This window comes from Chelon labrosus (assembly GCF_963514085.1).
Source record: "Chelon labrosus genome assembly, chromosome: 12".
NCBI lineage: Eukaryota > Metazoa > Chordata > Actinopteri > Mugiliformes > Mugilidae > Chelon > Chelon labrosus.
The window spans coordinates 13,571,433-13,599,309 of NC_140345.1; the positions used below are offsets into that span (position 1 = coordinate 13,571,433).

The following is a 27,877-nucleotide window of genomic DNA, read 5'->3' on the forward strand; positions in this document are numbered from 1 at the left end:
ATTACTGTCTATAATTACCAACAAAGAAAAAAAAAGCATGAAGATTTTCTGGTAGCTATGCTTATTAACTAAAATGCATTTTACTCGTGTATTGAAACTTATTTTTAAGAATTTCATCTTGTTTTTTTTTTTCTTTCTGAAGCTGATAAATGAATGTAAGCAAACTGAAGCAAGCTTGTCAAACAAATTGGTTAAAAGAGTCCACCATCCTCCACCATGTGGCTTTGTACGTCCTTTAATTCGCTTCCTACTTTAAAACACACGCTCAAGCTCCTTCTTCTTGGTGTTGTTGGACTGCCTGAAAAAAAAAAAACACAGATAAAACATTTTAATTCACACCTCTGTATGATTTTATTAACATGTTGTGGAACTGATAATTCAAAAAAATATTGTTTCTTATCAGTGACTGAGTACCTGATTAATACGGTCAACGAGGGTGCTTCCTTCAAATATTCATGAATGCAGATACAGTGAACTCATAAGACCCTTAATATGACATTAATGTTCTCTCATACATTTTTATGTTTAAACTATTTACTGTAATCTTTAACAGCTGTGCTATTATCTGCCAATCTGATGAAACAATATTGAAGAGAAAAGCACACTTAGATATAACTTGTGCAGTAGCTTTGTGCCGTTAAAGCAAAAAAATAAATAAATAAAAAATTAAAGAATCATCATTTGCAAAGAAACTGCTGCAAGAGATTAATGCTGTTTTAGTTGTAACACATTATTTGATCAGATATACAATGCACAACAATGAACAAGGGCAAGCCCAAGTGCATTGATGGGCATGAACAATTTTGTCAACAATGTAAGTTTCAGGAGGAGAGAAAAAGGAATGTTTTGTGATGTATACAGAAATATTTACAACTTATTCTCACTTCAACAGCACGGACATGGACAGCTCCTCTATGCGTTACATGTTGCCGTAGATTGCATCATCTCCATCATTCTGCATAGGAAACAACATGAACTCAACTCAGCACAACTTTTTTTATAGAGCACTTCAAAAACAACCACAGACGAAACAAAGTGCTGTACATAGGTAAGAATAAGAACATAAGACAAACAGTTAAAAACAATAAAGCAATAAAAACAGTAAAAAAAACAAACAGTAAAAGCACTAAACAAGAGCAGGGTCTCATGCTGGGTTGAAAGCCATGGAATAAAAATGGGTTTAAAGACAAGTTTTAAAAATGGACAGTGAGAGGGCTTGTCTGATGTGCAGTGGTAGATCGTTCCATAATTTGGGAGCAGCAACAGAAAAAGCACTTTCCCCTCTGAGCTTCCGTTTAGACCTCGGTAACTCTAGGAGCAGCTGATCAGCTGACCTGAGACACCAAGCAGAAGTGTAAGGATGGAGAAGCTCATAGAGGACTCTAATACTCTAAAATGCTGGACTCTAAAATGCACAGGCAGCCAGTAGAGGGAGGCCAGAATGGCAGATGTGCTGCCTCTTGCGTGCTCCAGTTAAAGGGGAAATTCAGTTTTTTACAACCTGGACCTTATTTCTGGCGTAAAATACGATCGTTTACTCACCCATATAACTTTTGTGTCATTTGTAGTTAATCGGGAGACATTTAGATCTGCGTATATCCATATAGTGGGAGTGACTGGGTCACTGAAACGCAGCCTCTAAATAACGCAGATGTAGATTGACCTACAGACCCCTGATGATGTCTTCTGACCTGGATGATGTCATCTCTGAGTATCGAGCGTACCCGCGCCGGTCGGCTTGTTGACCTGTAATTTGCTACTGCTATGGTTTGTCGACAACCTCAGAATCGGAAAAATATTCAGCCATGTTGAAAAAAACTAGCAGTAGCAAATTATAGGTAAACAAGACGACCGTCACGCAGCGCTCAGGAATGACATCATCCAGGTCAGAAGACATCATCTGGGGGTCTATAGGTCAATCTACAGACCCCAGGTGATAACAGGTAACTCCGGACTCAACGGGGAACAGCACTAGCGTGCGATAACGAAATATTGGTGAAATGAACGAGTTTTGCGGCAGATAATGCGTTATTTAGAGGCTGCGCTTCGGTTCCCCAGTCACTCCCACTATATGGGACACGGATTACTGTCTCAAAGTGCTGATGTGTAAGAAAGGGTTTCACCTTTGCCAGCAGCCTAAGGTGAAAAAAGCTGGACTTGCATGCACATGTGTCATGAATGAATGAAGAAAAGTTTACATACCTCCATGTTGCCATAAATATGATCATCGAAATCAATGCCTTGGCATCCCATGTCATCATAGGTCTCGTTCTTCTTTTTCTGACTGGTGCAGAAAGCATATGTGTACAGTTATTACATGTACATATAAAGACACTGTGAGGTTTGTATTTGATGTGAATTAACATTAAACCTTAGTGTCGTGGCATACTGAGACGCTGAGAGCACCAACTTCTTGTCTGCCTTTGTGGTGCTCATGTCAGGCTCTGGTGTGTCTCCAGATCTCCTCCTACTGGCAGAATATTGGTTTTTAATTTAAGCACTCTTTATGCAAACACTGAATCCTTGTAATGCAAACTACAAGACTGAACTGATTCTAAAGACGTAGAATCATTTTCAAGCTGACCTTCTGCCTCTGCCTGGTTTGACTATTATAAGCCATATTGTTGCATCGTATTAACAAATGATTGATTTAAAAGTATATATTTATTGCTGGTCTTTTGTTTAGTGTTGTGCTTTTATATTAAACAAACTGGTTGGTCGACTTACATTTGATCAAAATTCTAAATGAATCCATATTTCTATAGCAACTTACCACTTTTTAACAACTATCACTGCTGCTACAAGGATCACCAAACCTCCAGCTGCTCCAGCAGCAATGTAAATATACAGCATGTAACCTGTCCGAACAGAAATCATAGAGTGTGTCCAAACACAGTGGTGACAATCTACAGTACCCGTCAAAAGTTTGGACACACCCTCTCATTTAATGGTTTTTCTTTATTTTCATGACAATTTACATTGTCTATTCTCACTGAATGCATCCAAACTATGAATCAACACATATGGGATTATGTAGTAAACAAAAAAGTGTGAAATAACTCCAAATATGATTCATATTTTAGAGTCCTCAAAGTAGCCACGCTTTGCTTTGTTGACAGCCCTGCAAACCCTTAGACTTCTCTCAGTGAGCTTCGTGATATAGTCACCTGCAATGGTTTTCACTTCAAAGGTGTGCCATGTCAGGGTTCATTTGTGGAATTTCTTGCCTTCTTAATGGGGTTGGGACCATCAGTTGTGTTGCACAGAAGTCAGGTTGATACACAGCTGACAGCCCCATTTGACAACTGTTTCTTATTATGGCAAGAACCAATCAACTAATCAGCAAGTAAAGAGAAATGACAGTACACCATTACTTTAAGAACTGAAGGTCAGTCAGTCTGGAAAATTGCAAAAACTTTGAATGTGCAGTTGCAAAAACCATCAAGCACTACGCTGAAACTGGCTCACATGAGGACCGCCCCAGGGAAGGAAGACCATTAGTCACCTGTGCTGCTGAGTCACCAGCCGCATTTAACAGCACCTCAGATTAGAGCCCAGATCAATGGCACACAGAGTTCTAGTAGCAGACACATCTCTACATCAACTGTTCAGAGGAGACTGCGCCAATCGGGCCTTTATGGTCAAATAGCTGCTAGAAAACCACTACTAAGGAAAAGCAACAAGCAGCTGATGAGTCCAAATTTGAGATCTTTGGTTCCAACCTCTGTGTCTTTGTACAACGCAGAAAAGGTGAATGGATGGTCTCTACATGCAACCGTGAAGCATGGAGGAGGAGGTGTGATGGTGTGGGGGTGCTTTGCTGGTGACACTGTTTTATTCAAAATTGAAGGCACAGCATGGCTACCACAGCATCCTGCAGCGACATGCTATCCCATCCGGTTTGTGTTTAGTTGGACCATCATTTATTTTTTCAACAGGACAATGATCCCAAACACACCTCCAGGCTGTGTAAGGGCTATTTGACCAAGAAGGAGAGTGATGGAGTGCTGTGCCAGATGACCTGGCCTCCACAGTCACCTGACCTAAACCCAATCGAGATGGCAGAGTGAAGACAAAAAAGCCAACAAGTGCTCAGCATCTCTGGGGACTCCTTCAAGACTGTTGGAAAAGCATTTCAGGTGACTACCTCATGAAGCTCATCGAGAAAATAACAAGAATGTGCAAAGCAGTAATCAAATCAAAGGGTGGCCGTTTTGTTTGTTTACTACATAATTCCATATGTGTTGATTCATAGTTTGGATGCATTCAGTGAGAATCTACAACGTAAATAGTCATGAAAATAAAGAAAAAACATTAAATGAGATGGCGTGTCCAAACTTTTGACTGGTAGTGTACATATGCTGCATTCAAAGTATTTCTTACTTTTAACAGGCAGGGAGAGCGTGACGTTGGCACTGCCCTGCGTGTTGTTTGCCAGACAGTGCACATACATGGAGGACCCCATGTTGACTTGTAGAGTCCCAATAGTAAGAGAGCCATGCTGCTCTACTTTGGTGCTCAGGTGAACTTTGTTGGGAAGCACAAAATGGATCATACTGGGAGGATTGGACTCAGCCCTGCACACACACTTTACCATGTCCCCCTCTGAGGAGCACGATGAAGCATTCTTAATCTCAGGGGGATCTGCAGGAGCGAGAAATGTACATTTATTATACGTGTTTAAATATAAAAGTCTTCTTCATCACCACCGTTCTGTAGTTGTTTACTTACATAGCACATTGAGCTGCACAGAGCTTGAATTGACTCGTCCTAGTTCATTAACTGCAGTGCAGTACAGTGGCCCTTTTCTGTGTCTAGAGACATTTGAAAGGATGTAGATCGATCCCTTGTGCATCTGAGCACCAGTTTCATTGTGCCACTCGTAGCTTCTGACAGCAGGGTTAGCATCACTGGAGCATTTCAGGTGGACAGTTTGTCCCTCCTTCACATCTGATTTGTACTCAACCTTCACATTCACTGGGGCATCTGCATAGAAACATGTACAAGTCACAGACACAGTGTTTCGCATAGTAAAGTGGGTTTATTTATTATAACCGAAATACTCTTTTGATTAAATACAGGGCAGATCATAGAATCACATTAATGTCTGATTTACGGTATGAAAAAAACTGCATTAGCTGTCTGCAGTTTGTATTAAAGCCTGTATAGTCGAGTCTGTGCTGGGGGTTGTACCGACTAGTCGACTTTACTGATGTACCATGACGCTTTAAGCAGGAAGTCACGTGACAGTAAAAACAGGGACGCATCAGAGAAGGCAGAGGAGCCTAGTGGGTCATCGAAGCAAACTAGCAGCGGTTCATCAAGTGTGTGGAAATACTTCACTAAAGATGAAACCATGACGTGCAGAATATGTAAGTCAGTCCTGAAATACAACAAAAGTAGAACTGCTATGCACGCTCATCTGAAAAGGCATCCCCTAACACTAGCAGAGGAACGATCCTCTCAACAGTAGTCCATTAACAACTTCATCAAACGTCCTGCAGTAACATAGAGGAGGAGGCTGCACATCAACAATTAGCTTAACTTATTCAATACAAAATTTTCCACAGAGTACACTTCACCCAAAACATATTATACAAAATGGGAATGGTAGAAAATAACATCTGTTCACACTGTACAACAAACACTATAGATGATTACTTTCACGCCATCTGGCTCTGCCCACCAATTCAGAAACTTTGGACAAACGTTACCACTTTCGCTAGCTATCGTCGCAGTATTCGAGCCTCCCCAACTATATGTCTGCTACGAGACCTCTCTGTAGTTGAATTGCCACTGAAATATGAACAACCAATATTGATCGCTCTAACAGTCGCTAAAAAGACTATCCTCCTAAACTGGAAGGACAGAACAAAAATCACTACATCTCAGTGGCTCCTCCTATTATCCGACCACATCGATACAGAAAAACAAATAGCATTAAAACACAATCAGACTGACTCATTTTATACATATTGGTCACAACTCAAAAACATGTGCCTAGGGGTCTATAGTGTCCCGGATGTTCCCCAAAACCCCGCCAGCACCCCACATATGAATGACTGAGCCGTTTGTTGTTATTTCTGTTACATATGTTTTTTTGTTTTTTTTTTCTTTTTCCTAAACTGTTATTTATTGATTGATTTATTCTTTTTTTTTTCTATTCAATAGATAAAGGTTCTGTCAGCTATGTTTTATTTCTTTTGGAAGAAAAAAAAAAACATCCATCTACACTGCTATGATTCTTATGATGGAAAATATTATTTATCTTATTATAATTAAGCAAAACATAATGTAACAGATAGCATTGAATTCTTGTCACCCTCTCCACTAAGGCTGAACGATTTGGGAAAATAATCTAATTGCGATTTTTTCCCCCAATATTGCGATTGCGATTTAATATGCGATTTTTTATTTTTTTTTATTTTATCCTCTTTTTTTCCCCAACAAAACATGATGAATGATTTAAATATGAACAACACAATATCAGATAAATTTAGTGTAAAATGTTCTTTCTCATAGGCTGGGCCTATTTGTTAGAATTAAATTAAAAGATGTATGACTTGAAATAAATGACATTTTTATTTAGCTGCTCATTACAGAAACATCTGTGGCTTTGCCACTGTGCATTTAAAGGGAAACTACTCTTTTTTACAACCTGGACCCTTATTTCTAGCATAAAACCCTAATAGGCTCAATATCTTCTCCAGCAGGAACACGAGCATGTAGTCCGCCATTGTTGTTGATGTTGTTATGAGACGTATCTCGGGAGGTGGAAGGCTGCTCGGGGGTGTGGCGATGACGTCATCGTTTTCTCCGTTTGTGTCTGTCCACACAGAAACGCAAGAAGTGCGTTTGCGAATTTCTCCACCCTGGGACCCGTTTTCAGAAAAGTGCGTTTTAGGGCTATGCGTTTACAGGATACGTGTGGACGATCGGCCAAAACGATGCAAAACTTCTGCGTTTTTGCGTTTTGCGCAAGTTGTGGTTAGAAAATCGCGTTATATCATTTCACGATATTATCGTTCAGCCCTACTCTCCACTCTTTGTTTACTAGTATTGCAATTTCTTTATTTATTTACTTATTTATTTATTTTCATTTTTACTTTTTATTTATTTTTCTTCACCCACCCATACAATACCACACGTACAACTAGCACTGTTTATCTTGTTCAATGTTCTACACTGTTTTTGTCCTTGTCCTGTAAGCACCTTGCTTGTTTTTCTTTATCAAAGAAAAGTGACAATTTTCACTTGTCTTTGATTTTATTTATATTTCTTCATGTGCTTTTTATTGTCTGTTTGAAACCATGAAGGCCACAGTGTCAGAAGCATCTGTTTTCATCATCACTACTTACATTTTACTTGAAGAACCTTGGATTGTGTCTGCAGCGGCTTTCCATTGTGCATTTGAACGCTGCATCGTAAAGACTTGTTGTGGTCAGCACGGGTCGGGCGAAATGTCAGAGTAGACGTTGCTTTCCGCTGGCCATCACTGAACACTTGTGAGTGAAAACGCTGCTCTCCAGAGTGACTCCAGTTGAAAACAGGAGGAGAGGTTGGGCAGGAGTAAAACACAGAGCAGGATGGAGACACACTCTGACCCTCACTTATCTCCTCAACCATAGACAAGGTGATGGGTTGTGATTCATCTGTGTTAACAAGAAAGATCACATTAGCTGTTGGCAAAGATCTGAAGCTGTATCGTAAAATATTTTGCAAACTTGTTTAAAGAAAGAGGATATCAATCCACTATAATAGCACAAATGATGAACTATACGTAAAAATAACCTAAATAACAACTGTTACCAGCGCAGTTTGAAAACTTGTTGTTTTTGTTTTTTTAGGTTGTGCTGTTATAAATTTAATTTGCCAAACAATGACATCTGAAATAATCCAGAGAATCAAACACTGTAGGATACCATGGATGAAAAGATGTGTTACTAGTGCCCATTAGTTGCTTTTTCTTAAGTAAGAAAGTCAGAAACGTAACTCGCGAGAGGAGTCAAGACTGATAAACTACAATTAAAAAAATAAATGTCATCATAACAACACTGGAATTCAAGACAGAAATATAGGAATTACTGTCACTATATAGTTTTTACTGGAGGCTGTTCATTTCACTTACCAATTATTGAGATGGAAACTTTGCTTTGTCGGTAGGAAGCTTTGTCGTAGTTTTTCAATTCAATTCTGAAATGAAAAGGCCCTTGGTCACTGGACCGAATGTCATCAATCTTCAGAGAACAGTTCTTGTGTCTGACATCCCCCAGCAGCGTTGTCCGATCCCGATAATTGTCCAAGATATTTTCCTTGTCTGGGTGATAGATAGAGCGATGATCATCGTCGTTCCAAATCCCAGTGTAACCAGTGACTTGTTTATTTTCTGGCTGTGGGTAATCAAATGAGCAGGGGATGATCACACATGACCCAAGGAGACCTTTAACTGAGGACGGCACCTTAGCTGTCCAAGATGAGCCATCGGTTTGAGTAACTGTAACACATTAAGCAGTGATATAGAATAAGCATGGAGTCAATGAATGAATGTAGTAAAGTACAAATTCACCTGAATATTAAATTATAAGCAAAAGAGATGCATGAAAAATGACAATTAACTGACTGTTTAATTCTACTGTTTGTTTGATTACAGCTGAATATTCACCATACAGGAGGTACCATACCTTGAATGCAAAGGCACACAGAAAACAGAGACCGTGTTAGAGCTTCCATCTCCACTCTTTTGTGTCAGTTTCAGACCTGAAAATAAAATGACAAATAGGCACGTGCTGCTGTCATTTCACTGTGGTGAGAGAAGACTTGTCAAGTTTCCGTTCCACTTTTAATCTAACTGTCACCGCACTAAACTTTTATCTCATCAACCCTGTATGGGGGTAAGTGTATCCCATTAATCATTAATCATTTATCAGAATGTATTTTGTTATTCTTTTCCATGTTCAAAAGTTTTTTATTCACAGTGTGTGCTATACTCACTATCCATTCTTTAGAAAGACGTGCAGGAATTAAATTTTTGTTCAGTAATTGTGACTTCTCCAATTTTATTTTTGCATATTAAGCACACGATAAACACAAGGGTCATTGAGCATATCATCACCATCCCAGCAAATCATTTTAAAAAGCCTCATGCCCCATTGAGTTTAATTCTAATGGGCCATTAAGTTCCTCTTGACTTAAGTGTTTAATCATTCATTCATTCATTCATTCATTTTCTATACCCGGTTATTCCTGTTAAGGGTCGCGGGGGTCTGCTGGAGCCTATCCCAACTGTCATCGGGCGAGAGGCTGGGGTACACCCTGGACAGGTCGCCAGTCCATCGCAGGGCTGGTGTTTAATCAGTGTGAGGCAATTATCACTTTTTAAAGCTGTTGCTGTCATTTATTGACTCCTTATTAGATGCACTTGTGACAATGTCAGCTAACTGAAGAGAGACAGAAAAACTGAAACAGTAACACACAGTAGTACTGCAATCCATCTATTTGTCCAACAAGGTTGATTACACATTCGTAAAATGCATTTACATCTCAGTGGGGTTTAAAACACATTGACAACAATGTGCTAAGATACAATACAGTGAACATATATTCCTTTGCTCATTTAAAAAGTCACATGGTCAGGGTTCTTGTATGGTGTCTGCTCATGCTCTTGATTTCTGAGCGTCTGCATACCGTGACATCAAAATGAAATCTAATGTCTTGATCTCTGTTTAACAGGATCATACCCAGCACAACAAAAGAAACATTCTTAGTCTTGCATGCATTTCGCAAAAAGGGGACCTGACACATTTTTCATTTACACTGTAGTCTCATATCCTGATCACAGTTTCACATATGGTCTAATGGTGAGCGAGAAAACTGTCTCAGCGGTTGCCCTCCATGTGAGACCTCCTGTGCTGCAGTAGTATTGCAGTTGGTCCTGCAAACATTATCTAAAAAAGGTTTAAAAAGGCAACTGGACTTGTAGAGTTTTTGTTGGGACTGGTGGGAAGTTTGAGGTTTAAATAGGAAAACCTACTGAAACTTTCTCGTTGTGTAAACAACCAGAAACCGTTGCAGCTAATTTTTAAGATTTGGACATTGTCATCTTCAAAGAAGTGTCCTCCTGGTGTAAGTGGACCGCTGAATCATTGCCTGATGAGCTGGCTCTCCTGTGTTGGTACATGCGTTTATGGATGGGTTGTTTGGTTTCCCCAATGTAGAAGTCTGTACACTCCTCACTGCACTGAACAGCGTACACCACATTACTCTGTTTCTGCCTGGGTGTTTTTTCTTTAGGGTGGACCAGTTTTTGCCTAAGTGTATTTCCTGGTTTGAAATGAACTGGAGCGGTGTTTCCTGAAAATTCTCTGGAGTTTCTCCGACACCCCAGCCACATAGTGGATGACGAGGTTCTTCCTTTTGTTGTGCTCCTCCTCTCTGTCCTTATCTTTTTGAGCATTTGACAAAGGCCCAGTTGGGATATCCACATGTCTTCAGTGTTCATTTGATGTGTTTTTGCTCCTTCTCCTTGCCATCCAGTCTTGTGGGTATAGTCTGTGCTCGGTGCTGAAGAGTTCTGATGACCCCTAGTTTGTGTTCCAGGGGGTGGTGAGAATCAAATAATAAGTGCTGATCAGTGTGAGTGGGTTTCCTATATACATCAATGTTGAGGCTTCAGTCTTCTTCCACGTGCACCGGACAGTCAGGAAGGTCAAACTATGTCCTCCTGAGTGAATTTGATGTTGCTGTCCACTGCATTGATGTGCTGTGTGAAAGATTCTACCTCCTGTGTCTTGATTTTAACCCAGGTGTCGTCCACATATCCAAACCAGTGGGTGGGAGTGGTTTCTGTGAAGGAGTTCAGGGCTCTGATCTCTACCTCCTACATGTAGAGATTATCCACGATCGGTGACAATGTGACCCCATGGCACAGTCGTGTTTTTGCCTGTAGAATGCTCCATTAAATTGGAAATGGGTGGTCTCATATGTCTCCTTGTCGCTGAGAAGGTTGTTCATTTTGGAGTGGTAATCCGCTGTGTTCAACACCACGGTGCACCTTCCTTTGTCGGCTGGCAGGATGGTGATGTCCTGGTCTCTTTGCAGTGACCCTAGAGCCTTCCTTTCCTGGGTGGTGATGTTGGAAGGTGGTGTTTTCGCACTGGCGAGGGCTGTTGTTACCTTCAGTCTAAGTTAGTGAGTTTATTGTTCTTTATGGCTGATTCCATGGAAGTGATGAGGTCCACCACTGGAATTTGATCTGGTGTGACGGCAAAGTTCTGTCCTCTGGCTAAGACATCTTTTTCTGGCTGGGTGAGCTCTCTATCTGACAGGTTCTGCTCTTCCTGGAATTTCCAGCTGTGTAGTGTGGTTGTCCTTTCTCCTCCATGTCAGTTCCTCAGGTTTGTGTCAGTTGTTGTGTTGTACTTTTAAAGACAGAAATTTCCGTTTCTGCTGTTCCTTACCTCTTGTGTGTTGTGCAGTTTGGACTCTTTCCACACATTTGGAAACTTCCTCCAGAACATCCTCAGGTAGCTGTGGTGTCAATTTGTCGAAACACTGTCTGGTTTCAGATTTGAGAGCGTCAAAGGTGAACTTGCCTTACTCTCTCGTTAAGCAGCTGGGTTTGAGCTTTCTGGAGAATCTGTTCCGCTTTGTGGCCTTTCAATGTGGAACAAAGATGTACGCTGGTGGGAATAATCTTGTGTTGCCTGCATCTCAGGTTGAAACACAGGTGGTTTCTGAGGATTCTGACATGTTGTATAGATTCAATTGTCCATGTGAATTTAGTAAATTCACAGGCCCTGGTCTCCAACAAAGGCGGAGTTCAGCATTTCACCCTTGCTTGGATAAAAATTGACGCTCTCCTGGACAGTCAACATAGTGGGTGCTGTGAGGAAGGTGCAACTTTTTCACAGACAAACTTTGCTTTTGTTTGACGCTCCAGAAATTCTCCTCATGTTGCGTCAAATGGTCCTCCAGTTTGACTGTGTCCTCCTTCTGCCGCCCCAAAGACAGTTTCTTGGGAGTAGGAGTTGTGAAACCGGTGGACACTGAGCTACCCATGACAGGATGTGAGAATAACAAGGAGCAAATCTGTAAATCAAAGAAACATAAAGTTTATCAAAAAAATAACTAATAACTAGATGTTTGCAAGCGATCATAAAGGGGTCCATGCCGTGGCGAAGTCGTCCCCGAGCAGGACGCAGAGGCAAAAGTCACCAGTAGCACCCCCTATAGACCGTATTGCACGAAATTTAGTGTGCTTGTGAAGAGTCATCCACAGATTATTACTGTCAAATGTAAAGCAGTTTACTGTGGTGGTTTGTGAGATATAAATATGTAGTTGTTGTAGCACTCCCTACAGCGCGAATTTCACAAAACATGTACGCAAGCATATTATAATGACGGTTGCTAAGTTTCATAAGGATTGGGTTAATACTTAAAAAGTTATAGGTCTTAAAGTCATATGAAATGTTTCGGTGTCACCTGTAGCGGCCCCTGTTGACGTAGTGTCACGCAACTTGATGGGCGGTGTCATGCAACTTGATGGGCATCTACACAATATGTTACAGATTGTATGTATGAAGTTAGCTATTGCAGTTTTTGAGATATTGAAATGTTGCTTTTGTAGTGCCCCCTAGAGACCATGGGTCACAAAAGCTGGGGTGCTTGAACAGAATTATATTATTATCAATGATCTGAAGTTTGGGTATATACTTCACAAAATATTAGCTTTTAAGTACTGTTGCACGCCATAAAAGTTAATTAGCCATTAACTTTGTAATCAATAACCCTGCTAAAGTTCTTTTGAGAACTTTACATTATCTTTGTCCATGAAATGATACATGCCAAGTTTGGTGAGAATTGGATGAACGGGCTAGGAGGAGTTGATTTCGCTTTGAGGTGCAATTCTTTCAAAATTGAGTGAAAAAAATGGCTGGCAGAAATGGGCGTGGCCTATTCCATTAGAAGGAAGGGCTATCTGAGGAATCATAGGGAAAAAAGAATTTTGTTTGTTCTCAAGATATGGGCCGAAACGTAAAGTGGCTTATTATAGCGCCACCTAGGTGTAAGCATGTGTATTGACACCTTGGCAAAGTGGAATGCCAGGACTCCTACCAAGTTACCAGGATATGATGCCTTTTGCCCTTGCAGTTGGGCAGGGCAGGGTCCTGGGCAGAAGGAGATTAATAATCATTAAGGCAAAGAAGAATAAAAATCGCAACAAAATCAATAGGGATCCTGCAACGTTGTTGCATTGACCCCTAATTACAGGACATATACAGAGAAGTCCTGATCTTATCTGTCCTCAAAGGACCGATTAATCAAATATCTCTGAGATTAAAGAAAGCAGTAACAGTATTAGTCAATCACTGCTGATTAATGACTCTTACGGTAGAGCTGTGCGATACCGCTAGATTTGGTATCGATCTGATACCAAGTAAATACAGGGCCAGTATCGCCGATACCGATATCGATACTTTTTAATAATTACGGTGGATGCATTATCAGTCTCAATCACTTTAAATCAGAATGAATTTTCATGACATTTAAGTGTTCTTGTGATTTGCCTTTTGGATTATTATTCAGTTAAGATCCAGTACATAATTTGGGCAAAGTTTATAAATAAATAGAAAATACTATCACAATAAACGTTAGAAACAACACAAAATGACTGAGAACAAATAAAAAAAATATATTTTTCAGGCAGAGTGTTCAGAAACTACAATACAATTAAAAAACTAAATCTCTCCCTTCATTCATCGCACTTCTTTCTGGATTGTTTTTCTTAAATAAACAAAGTGTAATTATCACTCCACAACAGATATTATAAATGTAAGGAAGTGTTTATGACGTACAATGCAATACAAAAATAAGACATTTCTCTCCTATGTACTTTTTTTCTTCTTTTCAGGGGTCTGTCGGGGCTAGGTGGGCGGGGGATTTTAAAAACTTTCCATTTGCTTTTACAAGTTTGTTGTGTCACTATCTTACAGCGTTTTTACAGATATGTCTGTGAAGGTTCTCCGTCATCCAAGTCATGGTATATCCAAAAAAGGTTCAAAAAAGGCAACTGGACTTTTTTGAGAAGACGTTTCAGCACTCCGAGTAGCTTCTTCAGTTCGAGGGGACTCGTGGGAAGTCTGAGGTTTAAATAGGAACTCCTCCTGAAACTTGCTTGTTACGTTAACAACCAGAAACCGGTGCAGCTAATGTACATTAACGATTGGGTACTTACCTGTTGTTGAGGGGGGACTGTTTTTGCCCCCGTCCTCTTCCTTATGAATGGTGCTCTAACGACTCTTGTCCGTCAGAGGCTCCAGTGTCAAGGTGTGAATGAGGTTGAAACTTCTTGGGGACAGAAGTTAAAAACTTTTTACAAATAGTACGACTTCCTATAGTTTCATTTTCGTCCTGAAAATATAACCAAACAGCCCCACTCTCGTTGTGTGTAATGCGCAGCTGCTGGCCGGGCCTGGTGGTAGCGGTGGGCAGTGTTCAGTGTGACGGTACAAACACATGAGAGGGCGAGGAGGAGCAAAATGAGCCTGCCCTGCTCTGTGACAGCAGCGGCATTTAGACAAACAGAGTCAGGTCGCCTCTTAATGAAACAAGAGAAACTGAAACTTAAGTATCGATCTCATTACATTGATATCGATCAATCTCGATACCAACATTGGTATCAATATTGTCGATATTTGGATCGATCCGCCTACCACTATCTTACGGTCGGTCGTTTGCATTGATCAGTCAATCAAGAAGCACAAGTCTTTCAGTCACAGCCTGTCGTTGCGCTGAAGGTATTTGTAACATTGAAATGATGAAACTTACCAGGTTTACTTAAGCTTTCAGTTCCTCGATGTGGTATTACGTTCATCTAGGTATGACTGATTAGCACGTAGATGTTATTAAATTCCAAAAATGATTCATAAATGCATATTCATTGTTTTTCCTAGTGTTTTTCATGCATTATTTACAGGAAATACAGCTCCTGCCTGTTTGTTTTGGCAGATGAATGGATTCTCATTATACCGTTGTGAATGGAGTTGGCTAAATCTTATCTCTGGCCCATTTTCCTTGATTCAGAGAAAATGCAACATCTTTCCCACATCTTGAACCTATAAGACACATCTAAGTCTTCTTATAACAAGAACTGGATTTCCCCTTGAAATACTTTTCACATAGGAGCAATGTGCCAATATAAGGGCACACATAGCAATAACACAGCATACGGTTATCTGTTTGCAACACTGCATTCAAATTTATTTCAAACCCGGTACACTTAGGCAACAACTGGTCCACCCCAAAGACAAAACACAAAGGCAAAAATAGAGTAATGTAGTTTATGCAACACAGGACAGCCAGCTCATCAGGAAACCACTCAGTGGTCCACTTACACCTGAAGGACAAAGGACACAATGTCCAAATCTTAGCCAGAGAAAACAGATGGTTTGAAAGAGGAGTAAAGGAAGACATGTATGTCAGATTGAAAAAACGTTCTCTAAATAAATTTAAATCTCTCTATCTAAATGAATAAGATAAGCATGACAATCAGTTACATATTACAAAGACATTCCTCTGGAAGATGCACCAGATCGATTGAAATCGATAATTTCTGGATGACTGTGATGAGGAGAATGCTTTTAGAAAATTTTGGAACATCTTCCTTTCTGTAAAAAGATAAACAATACGCCACTCTTTGCCCTTTCTACCCATGCTCTCCTCCCACGATCTCTTCTCTGCCCTTTGGGTGTTTTAATTCCATCTGTTATGCTTGTACTAGGTACACATTACATTATAAAATACCATATAATATCCATAACTAATGGATGTAGCCTTGGCCTGGAGGAAAGGTCATTACCCAGCCTTCATTAAGTGTTTTGACTCAGCAAACCTGATACCTTGGGGGCAAAGATGTTTTCACTGTGGGCCTGCTGGTCTCTGTCCTGTCAGTTTGTGATGAATGACTTTCCCCACATTTGGATCATTCCCCTGATCATGTCTGATTTGTTCTGTTGTAAGCGTGATGATTGGTGTGTCTGCTGGTGCTGTTACAGGTATCACCGACACTCCCATGGACCACGAAACATTTGCCTTATTTTGATTTTCCACTGCTTGTGTGGCTGCTCCAATCAGAGTGGTTCCATTGTTCATGCCTAAGAGAACTTTCACAAAACATTTAATAAGGCACATTTTCCCCACTAACTGTCTCACTGATTTTGTTTTCCCCTTTGCAGTATTTTTTCTCGAGCATACATCGAGTAGGTCAGACATACCTTCATCCTCCAAGTCGGCTAGGTCTTCCCTTTCATTTTACTCTCCAATTACTTTTTAAGTAGCATTTAACTATTTTATATTTTTAGCTAATCAAACTTGTTTACACTTTTAACTGGTCAGAATTATTTATACTTTTAACTTATTTAACTTTTTAACTTGTCACATATCCAACACTTAAAGGTGCAGTAGGCAGGATTGCGAAGATCCAGGACTTAGCCAAAAAACTTGAACATCGACAACTTCTCAGTCCCTCCCCACTTTCCGCTAAAGCCCAAAACGGTCTCCCAAGCCCCTCCCCCACAAGGGAGAGCTGTGCACGATAGAGAGCGTGCATATTGGCCCTGGAATACTGTGCACGAGCAGAGAACCGAGAGAGAGCGAGTAAACAAACTAGCATGGAACACACCGACGTAGTTTTTATAATACCCTTCGTTGTTGCTAAATAATTTGACCTAATGTACAACGATACAGTCGTTATACTTTAGGTCAAAATATTTAGCAATAGTCAACTTTAGGACAAAACCAAGGTTAGGATGTTTCTGAAAGTAGCCTACATCGGTGATGTTTGCTATCAATAACAGTTAGAGGCATTCATTGTGGCGTTTTATTCCACAGTTTAGATTTATCAATTTGCTATGTGGTAGCTATATGACCGCTACCTGTTGATGTGGTTAGACGTTTGAGAGTGAAGCTGAGGCACAGGCCTCAGACGAGGATTACATCCCGGCTCCTTCTACACGCCCATGGACAAGTGGTGCGAGGTGGTGGAGGGAGGGGAGGGCGCTATGAAATGCGTGTCCATGAGCAGTGATTGACACTCTGTTAGATACACCCCTGGACGTGATTGGTGCATCTGAATGTGGAGCGTTGGATGTCTTGCAAATCGCGCTACAGGCTCTAGGTGGGGCCAGAGGAGCCGATTTTTTTTTTAAATGACCTGCTTCATGCAATTATACTTGAACATAGGGTCAGTTTCAGCAAATATGACAGAAAGTTAGTTTTATAAGACTTGCCTACTGCACCTTTAAATTTTCCTGGGAGGTCAGATTTATTGATCTTTTTCAGACAGTTTTCAGCTTGTTCTGTGTTGGTGATGTTGTTTTTTATCGGTGAGGGGTGCGTGCCTATGACGAACAAGATGGGGGAGATGGTGCATGCTGTTACTGTTCCTTTTGCTACTCGTTGTGAAGCTGGAAGATTGGAACCTTACTTAACTGGTGACAAGACCCTGGATGTCGCCACTTTGATCAGGCTTTGTGGGACGTGTCATGGTTCTGGTTTTTTGATTCCTGTGTTCATGTTTCAAGTTTCATGTTTTCCAGTTTCCTGTTTTATTTTGTTAAGTTCTTGGTTTCCTGTCTTGTGTCCCTTCCCACCTTTGTAATTGTCTGCTCCGCCCTGATTGTTTTCACCTGTGTCTCCTCTGCCCTTGTGTGTGTGTGTGTGTGTGTGTGTGTGTGTATATAGTCCTGCTTTTCCCTTTGTTCTCTGTCGTGTCATACTGTCTTCCACCGTTTCCCTGTGTTTCCTTGCCCTGGTCTTGTTATGTTACACTCTTGTCTTTTTCAAAGTTTTGATTTTTTAAATTCAGTTTTTGCCAACTCCTGCCTCATTATATAGTGTCCAGCATTTGGGTCCTACCTCTCCTTGAAAAACCATGACAGGACGGATCCATATGCATTTGCAAAGTCGAGCCAGACAACTGTGGGGTTGCCTTTCTTTTCTTTTGCTTCTTGTATAAGCTGACTAAGGGTCCCTGTGTGCTCCAAACATCTGAAGAAAATCTCAATGCCCCCCTTCTGGATAGAGGTGTTGGGTCATGTAATCAGTTACTCTCTTGGCCAGTACTGAGAAAAGGGTTTTGCCCTCCACACTAAGCAAGAAGATGGTCTGGAACTGACTTATTTGTGCCAAGTTTTGTTCTTTTGACACAAAGCACCCATCTGCCCTTCTCCAGAACGATGGGATCTTGGCTTTTGACCAAACTCTCGGCATAAGCTTCCAAAGCCTTCTCAGAAGCTTAGGGCATCTTTTATATACCTTATAGGGTATAGCACTCGCCTAGTGCAGAAGATGATCTGGAGTGCTTTATGACATCCTGGACCTCTCTCCATGATGGAGGTTCTGTGCTTAGAACTTGTCAGGGTTCCTGGGGCCTCATGTACGAACGTTGCGTGCGTACAAAAACGTTACGTACGTACTCGCTCACGTAAAAGTTCAGATGTGTCAAGAGTGAAATGTCCGGGAACTTTGTACGTGCCAACGCCAACAACGTGGCTGGCGTACGTAGGATTCTGCAGATGTCGATCCTTTGGCGACACTTAGCGGTGATGCTGGGAAACTGTCATAAATTTGAAAACTATTACTCCGACCGATCGGGGCTGTGCTGGTAGACCATGAGCAGAGCCATGCCAGCCGTGTGGGACGGAATTATCCGCATGTCAGCCAGGTGTATCAGATTCCCATACAATGCATCTGAACAGGTCAACATTAAAGAGCAATCTGCAGCGAGAGACGGTTTTCTGAATGATGGACTCCACACACATTGCTATAAAAGCGCCATCACGTGAATTTGTAAATGTCAACAGGAAACATTTTCATTCGATCAGTGTACAGATCATACGCGATGCGCAAATGCAAGTAAACATTGTGGCAGCGTGCCAAAAAGAGGACATTTTTGCGCATCTCCACTCCAGTGAGTAGCGTCTCCAATTCTCTTTCTGTTGTTCTTCTTCTTTCCCGTCTTATTCATTCTTATGTTTTCGTTTTCTGATCGCGCAGAGAGGGGAATCTCAGGTGCCGGGTCAATTTAAATACAATTTGCATATTCAAAAGGGGCGTGGACAAGTAGTTGCATATTTAAAAGGGGCGTGGACAGAGGGGTCGGGGTACGCTCGATTGGGATGTACAAAGGAAGTGTGCTTCGAAATGCTTCTAAATCTGAGCTTATGTCACGATTTAGAAGGAAATCTACGCAACTCTTCGTACATGAGGCCCCAGATCTGTTTTCTCCTAGAAGTACTCTGATGAAACATTATGGGTTTTTGATTAAAGGGGAACTCCGGCGCAAAATGAACCTGGGGTTAATAACACATATGTACCGAGTTTGACCGTTCTCTGGTATTTGTTTTCATGCATTTGTTTTGTTAGTCAAATGTGACCAGTTTTCTTGCAAACCGCTAATTAACGTATGACGCTAGCCTTCGGGGCACACCTACACATAAAAAGAAATCGCTATTTCTATACCACTAACAAGGCTCACAATATCACCACACTTACACGGTAGCATAACTAGGGTCTCTACATGTAAACCGAAGCATTGAGAACTTTGCAAGTATACAGGCAGTTTATTAAAAAAGGAACACAGTACCGTTTGTGTCTGGCTCACATATCCAGGCGGGCGCCATCTTGGGGAAACTGAACTGTCTGTTGCCGGAAGAAAGCACTGAGAGCATAGAGAAGCACTGAACGAAGAGAGTTCTCAATGCTTCCCAGGTTCATTTTGCGCCGGAGTTCCCCTTTAAGTTGTTTCTTGCAGCTTCTTTTTACGCCTTCAGTTTAATCCCTCCGCTCTTCTTATTTTGATTAGTTGGCCTCGAAGGCTGGTGGTCAGTTGTTTTATCCCTTCCCTTTCCATGATTCTGGCCCTTTTAAACTTTTTATTCAGGGTATTCTGCTGCAACAGAATGTATCTCCAACTTGGCCACTGGAAACAAGTTAGTTTCCAGTCACTGCTTCAGCCTTCAGTGACTTCATCAGCTGTTAATCAGTGTTAAAGCTCCACCATCTGGCCAACATAAATATGTTGACTAAGTACTGAAGAAGGTCAACTTATTCAAACAATAGTCAAGGTATCAGGTTAAGCTATCTTCCAAATTAGCTGTCTTAGCTGATATGACTGGTTTATTGTTATTTAAGTCAATCAAGCACTAACAAGCATGCAATGAAGAAGAAATCACCACAGACTGAGCACAAGTCAAAATTTAATGTACAAAGAGAATAACTCACATTACTTATATATCAGTTCAGGCAACAGAAAAATATAGGAGTTAGTAAATGTCGATGAGTTTATTTTTAGTAACACAGAAACATTACAGTTTTCCATCACACCGCGCACAGCTGGAGAAAAGTCTGTCAGTTGCGCCGCATCCACAGAATCATACCAGACAACCCGCTGTCTAAACAACACGCCTCTCTCAAAAGTCCATCTCCTCCTGTGCGCGCAAGAGCCGCACTCGAGCCAGGACTGATTTCTGTTTTCTTTTTTTCTTCTCCCAGCAGGATCGAATCGTGCGAGATCACAAAAGCTTAAAATTTGTTTCAGGAGACTCATTCCTCAGCTCTGTTGACTCTTATTCAGCCATCTAGGAGTCATATGACTGCACCTTTGATCTCCGTGTTTGTTTGGCTCATATTCCAGGTGGAGTCGGTCCAGATTCAAGTGTCAAAGTTTACATTGGATTTGAGAGCGTGTCTCCATCTAGTGGTTCCGTAATGTAATAATGTCAAGTTCAATGGGACCTGTGTATCTTGAACAGAGGGTTAAAAAAATTGATTGTGCAATTACAATTTTTTAAAAATAAGTTTCATTAGACAAATGTCACTATTATCCTAATTGTGTACATGAACGATTGATTTTACCTGGAGTTAAAGACAACAAAGACAGTTAGAGACAACATCCTGTTTGGTGGACTGGTGGGTGTGTGATGCTAGCTTGAAGCTTTGGCCAAATAGACAAAGGAGGCAGGTATCATCTAAAAGTACAGTAACACTGAAAGGTTATTTGGTGCTAAAAAGACACAACGTCGATTCGTCCCACCTACACAGCCATTAACCTATGGAAGCCCATTTCCACTCGAAAAAGAAATTGAGTCACATGGTATGTCATAATCATGAGATTATTATACGATTAAAAGTCATAATGATGAGATTATGAACCATAATTTGGAGATAGTACATCATAATTTGAAGATTACAAGACATAATTTGGAGATAGTACATCATAATTATGAAATGACACGACAACTACAGCTTCTATAGAGACTTTGTCTCCATTTCCTTCAATACTCAGATTTTCACAAAAAAAAAATGATCAACGATTTAAAATAAATATTTGAGTACAGAAAAATGAAATGAATACTTTGCATGTTTCTCCCACAGGTGGAAATTTTACAACAGATACCCCAGGTATAAGCTCATTTGCCAGCCTTAAAAACACACTGTTCGTTTCTCAGAACAGATCCAGACTAATATCCAGTTTGTTGAATTTGTCTTTTTATTCACAGGAATCAAGAAACCAGAAACCAATACTTCAAAAGCCATCTATTTCAGCATCTTTCCACCAACTGCTAGACTTCGATCATTCTTGCTGTTGGAATTTTATTTTTCATAACATAGACATAAAAGGTAACCCCATTTTTACCTTATAATTTTGCAAAGCAAATGTGAGGCTTGCAAATAGTATATTTAATAGTATATTTATTTTATGGCATATTCTGCTGTTATGGGCAGCGTGGTGGTTAGCACTGATGCCTCACAGCAAGAAGGTTACGGGTTCAAATACATGGGACACCTGGGGTCTTTCTGTGTGGAGTTTGCATATTCTCCCTGTGTCTGTGTGGGTTCTCTCCCTTCCTCCCACTGTCCAAAGACATGCTCATTAGGTTCATTGGTGATTCTAAATTGGCTGTAGGTGTGCATGTGAGTGTGAATGGTTGTCTGTCTCTCTGTGTTAGACCTGTCCAGGGTGTACCCCGCCTCTTGCCCGATGACAGCTGTAATACGCTCCAGCCACCCGAGCGACCCTTCACAGGACAAGCAGTTACGGAAGATGAATGAATTAATGAATTGATCTAATCTGGCCCATGGCATGAATTTGAAAAGTGCAAAATGCGGATTACTGGTATTTGGGACTGCTGATTAACTATATGGAATGTCCCATGTTCAACATGGTTCCCGAACGCACCATAGTCTTGTTTTGTAAATGGTATGGACAGGTGTCAATCTGTTTGATTAGCCAATTATGGATGTATAAGTTAACCCACTGGGTAACCAGGTGGGTGGGACCAAGAGGAAAGAGACGAGCGAGAAAGAAAGTCACTGCTATAACTTTATCTATATCTATATCTTTATCTATATCTAACAGCACTCTGTATCCCAGGAACTGTGAGTACTGTTAAGATGAGTATGAAAAACAATGTAAGTTTCAGGAGGAGAGAAAAAGGAATGTTTTGTGATGTATACAGAAATATTTTACAACTTCCTTGATTCTCACTTCAACAGCACAGACATGGACTGCTCCTCTATGCGTTACATGTTGGCGTAGATTGCGTCATCTCCACCATTCTGCATAGGAAACAAAATTAACTCACTCTCTCTCCTCTTGCATGCACGTGTGTCATGAACGAATGGAGAAAAGTTTACATACCCCAATGTTGCCATAAATATGATCATTGGAATAAATGCCTTGGCATCCCACGTCATCACAGGTCTCTTTCCTCTTTTCCTGACTGGTGCAGAAAGCAAATGTGTACAGTTATTAAATTCACATATAAAGACACTATGAGGTTTGTATTTGATGTGAATTAACATTAAACCATTGTGTCATGGCATACTTAGTTGCTGAGAGCTCCAACTCCTTGTCAGCCTTTGTGGTGCTCATGTCAGGCTCTGGTGTGTCTCCAGATCTCCTCCTACTGGCAGAATATTGGTTTTTAATTGAAGCACACTTTATACAAACACTGAAGCCTGGTTTGACTATTATAAGCCATATTGTTGCATCGTATTAACAAATGCCTGATTTAAAAGTATACATTTATTGCTGGCCTTTTGTTTAGTGTTGTGCTTTTATATTAAACAAACTGGTTTGGTCGACTTACATTTGATCCAAATTCTGATTCAATCCATTTTTCGATAGCAACTCACCATTTCTTAACAACTATCACTGCTGCTACAAGGATCACCAAACCTCCAGCTGCTCCAGCAGCAATGTAAATATACAGCATGTTACCTGTCCGAACAGAAATCATACAGTGTGTCCAAACACAGTGGTGACAATCTACATATGCTGCATTCAAAGTATTTCTTACTTTTAACAGGCAGGGAGAGCAGGACGTTGGCACTGCCCTGCGTGTTGTTTGCCAGACAGTACACATACATGGAGGACCCGATGTTGACTTGTAGAGTCCCAATAGTAAGAGAGCCATGCTGCTCTACTTTGGTTCTCAGGTGAACTTTGTTGGGAAACACAAAATGGATCATACTGGGAGGATTAGACTCAGCCCTGCACACACAGTTTACCATGTCCCACTCTGAGGAGCACGATGAAGCATTCTTAATCTCAGGGGGATCTGCAGGAGCAAGAAATGTACATTTATTATATGTGTTTCAATAAAAAAGGCTTCTTCATCACCTCGGTTCTGTAGTTGTTTACTTACATAGCACATTGAGCTGCACAGAGCTTGAATTGACTCGTCCTAGTTCATTAACTGCAGTGCAGTACAGCGGCCCTTTTCTGTGTCTAGAGACATTTGGAAGGATGTAGCTCGATCCCTTGTGCACTGGAGCACCGGTTTCATTGTGCCACTCGTAGCTTCTGACAGGAGGGTTAGCATCACTGGAGCAATTCAGGTGGACAGTTTGTCCCTCCTTCACATCTGATTTGTACTCAACCTTCACATTCGCTGGGGCATCTGCATAGAAACATATAGATGTATATATTAGTCGATAATGGAGGATTAATGAACTAATGCTAGCAGAGGAACGATCCAAATCCTCTCAACAGTAGTCAGTTAACAACTTCACCTAACGTCCTGCGGTAACATAGAGGAGGAGGCTGCACATCAACAATTAGCTGGTGACTTTCATTGTCTAAAGTTATTAGAGCTATTAGACCATCCCTCGAGACACACAGGAACAGCTTCCACACTGGGGAAAACTAAATCATTACTATAAAGTGTTATCTGTCTTTGGTCTCATTTTGATCTTCATTCTGTTTGTTTGCGCGTCTTTGCTCTTTGTTCTAATTACTTTCAGAATATTTGACAATTTTCACTTGTCTTATTTATTTTATTTTATTTATATTTCTTCATATGCTTTTTATTGTCTGTTTGAAACCATGAAAGCCCATATTGAAAGCCCCCAAACATACATCAGGATGCTATTTGTTGACTTCAGCTCGGCATTTAACTCCATCAGCCCCAGCCGACTCATCAACAAACTGCACCAGCTGCAACTTGGAACCTCCCTCTGTCTGTGGATCAAGGACTTCCTGACTAACAGACCCCAGCATGTCAAGATGGGCTCCTCCACATCCTCCACTATCATCCTTAACACTGGTGTTCCTCAGGGCTGTGTTCTGAGTCCAGTCTTGTACACACTGTACACCCGCGACAGCATCGCCACCCACAGCTCCAACACCCTCATCAAATTTGCAGATGATACAACTGTTGTGGGGCTGATTAACAACGAAGATGAGGCACCATACAGAGAGGAGGTCCAAGCACTGGCGGGCTGGTGCAGCGACAACCACCTCAACCTCAACACCAAGAAAACAAAAGAACTCATCATCGATTTCCGGAAGTCGAGAACCACACTGCACTCAGGCCTGAGCATCAATGGGGAAGAAGTTGAGCGGGCCACAAGCTTCAGGTGTCTTGGACTATACATTTCAGAGGACCTGGGCTGGACTGTGAACACCACCCACATAATCAAAAAGGCCCAGTAGCGTCTCTTTTTCCTGAGAACGCTGAGGAGGAACAAACTCCCTCCACCTCTGTTGAAAAACTTTTATCACTGCACAATGGAGAGTGTCCTGACGTATGGATGTACAGTGTGGTATGCCAGCTGCACTGCATCTGAAAAGAAACAACTGCAGCGGGTCATCAAGACTGCTCAGTGGATCACTGGCTCTCCACTCCCATGCCTAGAGGAGATCTACTCCAGCCGACTCCTCCGACGGGCCACAAAGAGTCAAGACGACCCCGCCCACCCAGGACACTCTCTTTTCACCAGCCTTCCCTCTGGCAGACTCAGAGTCATGCGAGCCCGCACAAACAGACTTAAACACAGCTTCTTCCCCATGGCTGTGAAAAGCCTGCTACAAGAACCATGACCCCCCACCCCAACCAACACACACACACACACACACACTACCTCTCACACCAGGAAACGGACTACTAAGTTTTGCACTAGTGTAAATACAGACTATTTATATATAGTATTTTTACTGCACCTTCATATTTATTACGTGTATACCTTTATTTCTCTTCTATACGTGTGACATGTAGCTGCTACAAGAGATGCTGCCAAACGAAATTTCGTTGTATTGTTATACAATGACAATAAAGCTTCTATATTCTATATTCTAAAAATGAAGGCCACAGTGTCAGAAGCATCTGTTTTCATCATCACTACTTACATTTTACTTGAAGGACCCTGGATTGTGTCCGCAGCGGCTTTCCATTGTGCATTTGAACGCTGCATTGTAAAGACTTGTTGTGGTCAGCACGGGTCGGACGAAATGTCAGAGTAGATGTTGCTTTCCGCTGGCCATCACTGAGCTCTTGTGAGTGAGAACGCTGCTCTCCAGAGTGACTCCAGGTGAAAACAGGAGGAGAGGTTGAGCAGGAATAAAACACAGAGCAGGATGGAGACACACTCTGATCCTCACTTATCTCCTCAATCATAGATAAGGTGATGGGTTGTGATTCATCTGTGTTAACAAGAAAGAACACAATAGCTGTTGGCAAAGACCTGAAGTTGTATCTTAACTAATAGAGAACACTTGTCTACTGGATTGTGTTTTATGAAACTTTGAATTCTTGCATTGCTTGTTTTGATATTAAACAGCTGTAGTCCACACATATGGACTACAAACACCCTTTATGGTGGAAAGATATTTCCTATATTATTTCCCTCAAAATAAAGATTGTGTTAAAAATATAAGACTGTTAGAACAGGAACTTGACCTTAGAACAACACTGTAACTTGCTATATGTTTCTACAAAGAGTATTTCACCTCTATGCACATTAAGTCAAAGATTTTCATGCCTAAGACGAATAGGAACCCTTACTTTTTTTCTGTGCAAAGGGGAAAAAAGGTTTTGCAATCATAGTTATTTAAAGAAAGAGGATATGAATGCATTTTAACAGCACAAATGATGAACTAGGTAAAAAAAAAACTAAATAAAAATTGTTACCAACACAGTTTGAAAACTTGTTGTTTTTGATTTGTAGATTGTGCTGTTACAAATTGAATTTGCCAAACAATGACATGTGAAATAATCCAGAGAATCAAACACTGTAGGATACCACGTATGAAAAGATGTGTTACTAGTGCCCATTAGTTCCTTTTTCTTAAGTAAGAAAGTCAGAAACGTAACTAGTGAGAGGAGTTCAGACTGATCTACTACAATTAAACAAATAAATGTCATGATAACAATACTGGAATTCAAGACAGAAATATAGGAATTACTGTCACTATATAGTTTTTACTGGATGCTGTTCATTTCACTTACCAATTATTGAGATGGAAACTTGGTTTTGTTGGAAGGAAAATGCGTTGTAGTCTTTCAATTCAACTCTGAAATGAAAAGGCCCTTGGTCACTGGACCGAATGTCATCAATCTTCAGAGAACAGTTCTTGTGACTGACATCTCCCAGCAGCGTTGTCCGATCCCGATAATTCTCCAAGATATTTTCCTTGTCTGGGTGATAGATAGGACGGTTCTCGTTGTTGTACCAAATCCCAGTGTAACCAGAGACTTGTTTATTTTTTAGCTTTGGGTAATCAAATGAGCAGGGGATGATCACACATGACCCAAGGAGACCTTTAACTGAGGACGGCACCTTAGCTGTCCAAGATGAGCCATCGGTTTGAATAACTGTAACACATTGAACAGTGAAATAGAATAAGCATGGAGTCAATGAAAGAATGTAGTAAAGTACAAATTCACCTGAATATTAAATTGCAAATAAAAGAGGCACAGGAAAAAGACAAATAACTGTCTGTTTAATTCCACTGTTCGTTTGATTACAGCTGAATATTCACCATACAGGAGGTACCATACCTTGAATCCAAAGGCACACAGAAAACAGAGACCGTGTTAGAGCTTCCATCTCCACTCTCTTGTGTCAGGGTCAGACCTGAAAATAAAATGACAAATAGTCGCATTCTGCTGTCATTTCCGTGGTGAGAGAAGACTTGTCAAGTTTCCATTCCACTTTTAATCTAACCACTGTGACCGCACAAAATTTTTATCTCTTCAACCCTGTAGTGGGGGAGGTGTATCCTATTAATAATCATTTATCAGAATGTATTTTGGTATTCTTTACCATGTCCAAATGTTTTTAATTCACAGTGTGTGCTATACTCTCTCCATTCTTTAGAAACACATGCAGGAATTAATTTTTTTGCATTAATTATTTGCAGTAATATTTTTGCATATTAACTACACAATAAGGTTAGCACTGATGTCTAACAGCGAGAAGGTCAGGGTGTACCCCTTTTCTCGCCCGATGACAGCTGGGATGGACTCCAGGAGACCCCGCGACCCTTCACAGGAATAAGCGGGTACAGAAGATGAATGAATGAATGGACTACACA

General features: G+C 40.9%; 1 protein-coding gene across 1 annotated transcript; it reads right to left on the reverse strand.

The window, feature by feature from the left end:
* Window positions 1–252: 252 nt before the first annotated feature.
* Window positions 253–27,506, reverse strand: LOC311497576 (B-cell receptor CD22-like; the record flags this gene model as incomplete). Its single annotated transcript, XM_084557887.1, has 10 exons — window positions 27,342–27,506; window positions 8,129–8,494; window positions 7,359–7,652; window positions 4,732–4,986; window positions 4,384–4,644; window positions 2,774–2,858; window positions 2,365–2,470; window positions 2,203–2,274; window positions 924–955; window positions 253–298 (listed from the first exon to the last, which is right to left on the reverse strand). Exons 1-10 carry the CDS (start codon window positions 27,388–27,390, stop codon window positions 253–255), a joined length of 1,566 nt encoding a protein of 521 aa, XP_084414013.1. The 5' UTR covers window positions 27,391–27,506.
* Window positions 27,507–27,877: the final 371 nt, after the last annotated feature.